General features: G+C 42.7%; 1 protein-coding gene across 2 annotated transcripts; it reads left to right on the top strand.

Annotated features, from left to right (window-relative positions):
* Positions 1 to 1,458: 1,458 nt before the first annotated feature.
* LOC111224206 (rRNA 2'-O-methyltransferase fibrillarin-like) lies at positions 1,459 to 5,378 on the top strand. 2 transcript variants are annotated; one of them, XM_022748623.1, is made up of 4 exons: positions 1,459 to 1,584; positions 3,691 to 3,807; positions 3,868 to 4,002; positions 4,791 to 5,378. In XM_022748623.1, the coding sequence occupies exons 1-4, from the start codon at positions 1,518 to 1,520 to the stop codon at positions 4,829 to 4,831; spliced, it is 360 nt and encodes a 119-aa protein (XP_022604344.1). In that variant the 5' UTR covers positions 1,459 to 1,517; the 3' UTR covers positions 4,832 to 5,378. The 2 variants fall into 2 exon arrangements, with proteins under 2 accessions (XP_022604344.1, XP_022604343.1); XM_022748622.1 differs by having other exon boundaries at positions 1,465 to 1,584; positions 3,691 to 4,002.
* Positions 5,379 to 7,233: the final 1,855 nt, after the last annotated feature.

Below are 7,233 nucleotides of genomic sequence, written 5' to 3'. Positions count from 1 at the left end.
TTGTCATCCCACCATCGTCACCATGGAAGGAGTTTATTCAGTCACCTGTAACTTTCCATGTATTTGCATCTCAGCACATGGAGTTGCATGTCAGACCAACATTTGAACAAAGACACAACATGTTCAGTAACTACTGGGCAGGGCTGGTTTCCATAACACACACACACACACACACACACACACACACACACCTGCCCTGGAGCAACACCATCATGCCACCGTGAAACAGGAGGGCCAGTTTGACTGCAGAGAGCGATCTGTGAGGGAGCTTCATCCCACATCCTCATCATCCTCATCATCATCCTAATCCTCCTCATCATCATCCTCATCATCCTTATCATCATCCTCATCCTCATCATCATCCTCATCCTCCTCATCATCATCCTCATCATCCTTATCATCATCCTCATCATCCTCATCATCATCCTCATCCTCATCATCATCACTCTGAGCAGATGAAAACAACGGCTCCTTAACATCTCAGACTTGAACAGGTGTGATTAGTTACCGACCTGCTGCAGAGGAAGGTCTGACACATTCACAGTGATGTTAGCTCACATGTAATCAACCGTCTCGTGGTCGTATCCCTCCGCCTCCTTGACGCTGACCTTGACCTTTGACCTTCAGCCACCAAACTCTAACCAGTTCATCCTTGAGTCCAGGTGAATGTTTGTATTAAATGTGTTACTGAGATATCAAATGAGACAGACGACCTGAAAACAAAATATCCGCCTCTGACTGTGTCTGCCTGTTTGTACAGTGGCAGCTCAGGACTCCACATCAGAGTTTAATGAGGGACATTAATCTACTGAAATATTTATCAGAGCACACCCCCCTCCACACACACACACACTGCTGCTGAGTGTGTGTGAAGATCAGCTGACAGATAGAAAATGACGGATCAGTGGTTGAAGTGTTTTTTTACTTCAGGTTTTATTGAGGCCTCGTTTCGCTCATTAAACATGAGTCATCAATTTCTGTGTGAAACAGCCTCCAGTCTGAGATCAGGTGAAAACACCTGGAGCGTGAGGTGAAGGCTGGTGTTGATGAGGAGCCACCTGGGATCAGCTGACTGAGCTGTGCAGGTGTGTTCCACAAAAGGTTTGGAAACTGTTTTAAACCATCGTTTAGTAACAAGATGGAGGCACGAATACCCAGAAGGCAACGCTGTGATGTTTGTTTATTGACACGGGCATCAGCAAGCTTCATATGAATGTTGTCATGCTGCCTTCTTAAAATTCTTGTAAAGGGACACACACACACACACACACACACACACACACACACACAAACACACACACACACACAAACACACACACACTCCTCATGAGGGTGGAGCCTGCAGTGACGTCTCAGACCTGTGCGACAGGTCGGGCCTGTGCTCCGCCCTGCAGCCGCACCTGATTCCTCCGCAGGGCGAGACCAGAGAGGCGGGAACCTGAAGAGAGCAGCACACCTGCCTCTATAAGACTGAACCTCCTCATCCACAAACACACACTCCAAACACAGCAGCAGCCATGTCTAACTTCTTGTCCTCAGCGCTGGGTAGCGGTGGCATTGCAAAAATAGCTGGGGAGAAAGTGGGTGAGTATCCTTTGTGAAATATCTCTGTGAAATATCGACTGTAACAGGTTTAAAGAGACCAGACACCTTTGACTTCACAGCTGCAGATGTTGATTTACTGTAAAGATGTCGGCTGTATTTGGTGTTTTTGTATTTCACATAATAATGACGATGCACATATAGTGATAAATATGGAATATTATATATATTGAGTATTCAAAGGGCTGATGTGAGAGATTCTGACTGACTCTCTGACTCTCTGACTCTCTGACTCTCTGACTCTCTTACTCTCTGACTCTGACTCTCTGACTCTCTGACTCTCTGACTCTTTGACTCTCTGACTCTTTGACTCTCTGACTCTTTGACTCTTTAACTCTTTGACTCTCTGACTCATTAACACTTTAACTCTTTAAGTCTGTGACTCTTTAACTCTGTGACTCTTTGACTCTCTGACTCTTTAACNCTCTGTCTCTGACTCTCTGACTCTTTGACTCTCTGACTCTCTGACTCTCTTACTCTCTGACTCTCTGACTCTTTGACTCTATGACTCTTTGACCCTCTGACTCTCTGACTCTCTGACTCTTTGACTCTTTGACTCTCTGACTCTCTGACTCTTTGACTCTCTGACTCTTTGACTCTTTGACTCTCTGACTCGCTGACTCTTTGACTCGCTGACTCTCTGACTCTCTGACTTTTTGACTCTGACTCTTTGACTCTCTTACTCTCTGACTCTTTGACTCTTTAACTCTCTGACTCTCTGACTCTCTGACTCTTTGACTCTCTGACTCTCTGACTCTGACTCTTTGATTCTTTTACTCTCTGACTCTCTTACTCTCTGACTCTTTGACTCTTTAACTCTCTGACTCTCTGACTCTCTGACTCTGACTCTTTGACTCTTTTACTCTCTGACTCTTTGACTCTGACTCTCTTACTCTCTGACTCTCTGACTCTTTGACTCTCTGACTCTCTGACTCTCTGACTCTTTGACCCTCTGACTCTCTGACTCTCTGACTCTTTGACTCTCTGACTCTCTGACTCTCTTACTCTCTGACTCTCTGACTCTTTGACTCTCTGACTCTCTGACTCTTTGACCCTCTGACTCTCTGACTCTCTGACTCTTTGACTCTGACTCTTTAACTCTCTGACTCCCTGACTCTTTGACTCTTTAACTCTCTGACTCTTTGACTCTCTGACACTCTGACTCTTTAACTCTCTGACTCTCTGACACTTTAACCTTTTGACGATCTGACTCTTTGACTTTTTAACTCTCTGACTCTCTGACTCTGACTCTTTAACTCTCTGACTCTCTGACTCCCTGACTCTTTGACTCTTTAACTCTCTGACTCTCTGACTCTCTGACTCTCTGACTCTTTGACTTTTTAACTCTCTGACTCTCTGACTCTTTGACCCTCTGACTCTCTGACTCCCTGACTCTTTAACTCTCTGACTCTTTGACTCTGACTCTTTAACTCTCTGACTCCCTGACTCTTTGACTCTTTAACTCTCTGACTCTCTGACTCTCTGACTCTTTAACTCTCTGACTCTCTGACTCCTTAACTCTCTGACTCTTGAACTCTCTGACTCCCTGACTCTTTGACTCTTTAACTCTCTGACTCTCTGACTCTTTAACTCTCTGACTCTTGAACTCTCTGACTCTTTGACTCTTTGACACTTTGACTCTCTGACTCTTTGACTCTCTGACTCTGACTGGAGCTGAGGACTCCCCTGCAGTCCTCTCAGTTGTTTTAATGTGAAAACTGGACGTCAGTGACAGACTTAAAGTGGATTGAGTGAAATGAACGTCTGCTGGCGGCGTCCTGTTGGCTGCAGAGGAAACAGCTTGTAAGTCACATGGAGGAATCAGGCCAAACTCCTGGAGGGGGGGGTGTTTTCAGGGCCAGAACGGTTCAGGTCAGATCAGGTGACTGGAGCTTCAGGGAAATTTTTTTGTTGAGTCTGATGATCCACGCCCTGGTGCTGCGGGCAGGTTCAGTCACGAGCTGGTGCCACAGTGTCTCCAGTTTATTACAGTTCAACCCATTCAACTCCATTGGTAACCACTCAAATCTCACCTGTGACTGCTGCCTCTCTGGACCCAGAGACACTTAACACCTGTTTGTTCTGCAGGTGACCTGGTGGAGGAAACGGTAGATAAAGTCCTGAGTGGAGGAGAAAAGAAGGAGGAGCAGAAGGGAGGAGGATTCGGAGTCGGAGACGCTCTGTCTCTTGTTGGAGGAAACAAAGATGACAACAAAGGAGGATTCGGAGTCGGAGACGCTCTGTCTCTTGTTGGAGGAAACAAAGATGACAACAAAGGAGGATTCGGAGTCGGAGACGCTCTGTCTCTTGTTGGAGGAAACAAAGATGACAACAAAGGAGGATTCGGAGTCGGAGACGCTCTGTCTCTTGTTGGAGGAAACAATCAGGAACAGGGAGGCGGTGAGTCTCTACAGTCCCTCAAACCAACTTCAGGCCCTTGGAAACTGCAGGAGCGTAGTTCTTCCCAATTTAATCATTTGTACAGCACATCAATACTGACACAGGGAGGCAGGGTTAGTGAAGGCATGAGTGGGTCACTGTAGAATACAGATTCTAATATTACAGGATACAGTTTGACCATCACTGAGCAACAACGCTAAATGATCAAAACCAGGTTTATGAAGGTGCAAATAAAAACATAAAACGATGATGAAAGACAAGAAAAGATGATGAAAAGAATCAGAGCATCAACAACTTCCCTTAGAGAAGAGGTCACCTTGTTCTGATAACCTGGTGGATCCATACTGGGTCAGTAAGTCACAGACACATGGAGGTCAGAGGTCAGAAAGAACGGAAACTCAGGAAACTCTGAGACCTTCAGATACTGAAAACAACTGCAGAGGAGATTAGAAAGTTCCTCAGGTTTCTCAGATACATGATAAACATTCACAACAGTGAGAGACACAGTGTGATTAATTAAAGAGAGCTTGTAGAGAGTGAAGTAGACTGACCAGAACAGAGCCGTGATGAACTCCACAGGTTCACACAAAGAACATAAACACAGTGAGCTCCACCCACTTCTTCTGAGGAGGAGGAACAGGAAGTCAGGAGAGCCAGCTCTGTGTCAGGAAGTCATCAAATTAATTATTTTAATCAGCAGTTTCCAGCATCTGTTTTCAGACTTTTTCTGATGAACGTTTTTGTAGTTAAACATCAACACGTCAACTGTTCTCTCTGTCGTTTCTCAGGACTGGATGCGAAGAACTTAATTGGAGGATTCTTTAAATAGAAACCCTGCTGATCGTGTTCTGACCTGGTTCTTCAGCATCAGTCCATCAAACCTCCACCTGCAGCATCTTCACCTCCACCCTGAGAGGAGCAGCTCCACCCAAACTGCTGGAAAATGATTGAATATGGAATAAATTTTAAAATAATGTAATTGTTAAGTGAGGGTCCTGATTAAATGTTTAATTAGCTATTTATCACTAAATTCCTGTCTATATTGTTTTTAAACGATGAGAATGAACTGAAAGCTCTTGACAATAGAAATAATTAACCTTGATAAAAGAGTTATGAAGAGATTAAACTGGATTATTATACGGTAAAATGTAGTTTGTAAATGAAATGAAAGAATCACGCTCATAAAAGAAATGTATTAAAACAGCAGTAGCAGTTTGGTGAAGCTGTTCAGTAAAAATCAGTCTGATGAAATGTTTGTATTTCTTCTTCTTTCACTGTTTCCTCAGTCGAGGACACAGTCCATATAACGTATGTACAATTATAAAAGAGATGCTTGACTTACTATTAAAAAAACTGTCTCAAGTTTGAAATATGAATTTTCATTTTGGTAAATAAAATTTAATATAATGACATTGCTACACAGATAAATGTATTAACACACACATGTAGCCTTATTATGGGTAGCTATGCTAACATTATGTTTAGCATCATGTAGCTCCTGTAGTCAGCTGATACAGGATGGATTGATAATCATGAAACCGTCAAGTCAATCATTTGATACTGAAGGAAACTTAAAAACTGGAGGATTCAGAATAAAGTTCTGCAGTTTAAAAGATTTCTAAGTGAATTTCTGGAGCTTTATTCTGGAGAGACATCTAACTAATGTTAGCGGTTTCCCACTTTAGCCTTAAGTTACAGTTTAACTAACTAATGTTAGCTGGTTTCCCACTTTAGCCTTAAATTACAGTTTAACTAACTTACGTTAGCTAGCTGGTAGCTCCCTTTCATCTCCAGTGTTAGCTTGTCATTTCATCACCAATATAAAACGTCATATATGAGCTAATGTTACAAACTCTGGAGCTCAGTCATGAGCAGTGAGACTGTGGAGTATCAGTTGTTGTAGAGAAACATTTTGACATCAATATATAAGTAGAAATATAAGTTTATTATTTCATGTTAACAGTCTCTGTGTGTCTGTGGTGGTTTAGTTAGTCTGTTATTTTGATATTAGCTTCTATAACAGACGCCATCTTTGTTTTTACTCAGGAGTTCAGGAGTTTTACCTGTTGGCTCATTGAACAATATTAAAATCTGATACTGATACGTCTCGATAAATATATTAAAAATACTATGATATATAAAAAACATTTGACAAAAAAATCAAATTGAAACTTTTTCCAGTGTCAACAGTGAATCTTAGAGATGCTTTATTTGTATTTCGTATCATTTTAGGACTAATTGTAAGTAAAAACAGGTAGGACTTAAACCCTGGGGTGGAGCGGGTGGAGTGTCTCAGTGAGTCACACAGGGAAGGAGAGACTCCACTAACACAAAGACGCCATTATTCTCTTTGTCTCAGTGCAACATGACTAATCTGCCCTAAACTGCCCTGAATGTACACTGCAGCAACACACACCTGCAGCCATTAGATAGATAGATAGATAGATAGATAGATAGATAGATAGATAGATAGATAGATAGATAGATAGATAGATAGATAGATAGATAGATTTTGTTGTATAAGTTTCATTGTGGCTCTCGATGGAGGTAAAAGCAGAGCATGGTGGTGGAACAGGTTGGTCCTGTCTGCAGACACACCTGCACTTCAACAGCCAATAGGAAGAGACCTGAGAGACGACGACAGCCTCAGTCTCACCTCCACCTGCCAGAAAAGACACACAACAGACAGAACAACAGACAGAACAACAGACAGAACAACAGACCAGCAGAGATGAATAAAATAGCACAAATGGTCGGAGAGAAAGTGGGTGAGTAGGAAATGGGTGGGGGGGGGGCGTGGGGAGGGGGGGGCGCTGAATCTTTGATAAAGTGCAGACGCTGAGAGGAAGAAGAATCAGAGTCTCCCTCTCTCTCTCTCTCTCTCTCTCTCTCTCTCTCTCTCTCTCTCTCTGTGCTGTTATGTTCATTTCTTACTTTTAGTATTTTATTTGTGGCAGTTGCTCCATGGAGATCCATGAGGAACACTTCCTGTATGTTCACACACACGCGTCAAAAGGATAATAAATATAATTTACTATTTAAACCATTAAAAGTGGATATACAAGGTTTTCAAACAGCCCAGTCTGAAGGTTTGGATGTTGATTGGAGCTCCGGGCAAACTTTTACTACATTTACATTTATATTTACATTTACTCATGTGACTGAGTTCAGGGCAGGAAGTCTCTGTGAAGCAGCATTAGAGACTGACCCTGGTTCAGGGGGTCATAGGTC

The sequence above is a fragment of the Seriola dumerili genome, unplaced genomic scaffold (genome assembly GCF_002260705.1).
Source record: "Seriola dumerili isolate Sdu_G_001 unplaced genomic scaffold, Sdu_1.0 BDQW01000127.1, whole genome shotgun sequence".
NCBI classification, from domain to species: Eukaryota; Metazoa; Chordata; class Actinopteri; order Carangiformes; family Carangidae; genus Seriola; species Seriola dumerili.
The sequence above is the reverse complement of the archived record's forward strand: the minus strand, read 5'-3'. Positions and strand labels throughout refer to the sequence as shown.

Coding starts and splice junctions, on each gene's coding strand:
- LOC111224206 (XM_022748622.1), top strand. CDS start 1,518: ATGTCTAACTTCTTGTCCTCAGCGCTGGGTAGCGGTGGCATTGCAAAA. Junction 1,585..3,690: donor AATAGCTGGGGAGAAAGTGG/GTGAGTATCCTT, acceptor TTTGTTCTGCAG/GTGACCTGGTGGAGGAAACG. Junction 4,003..4,790: donor CAATCAGGAACAGGGAGGCG/GTGAGTCTCTAC, acceptor GTCGTTTCTCAG/GACTGGATGCGAAGAACTTA.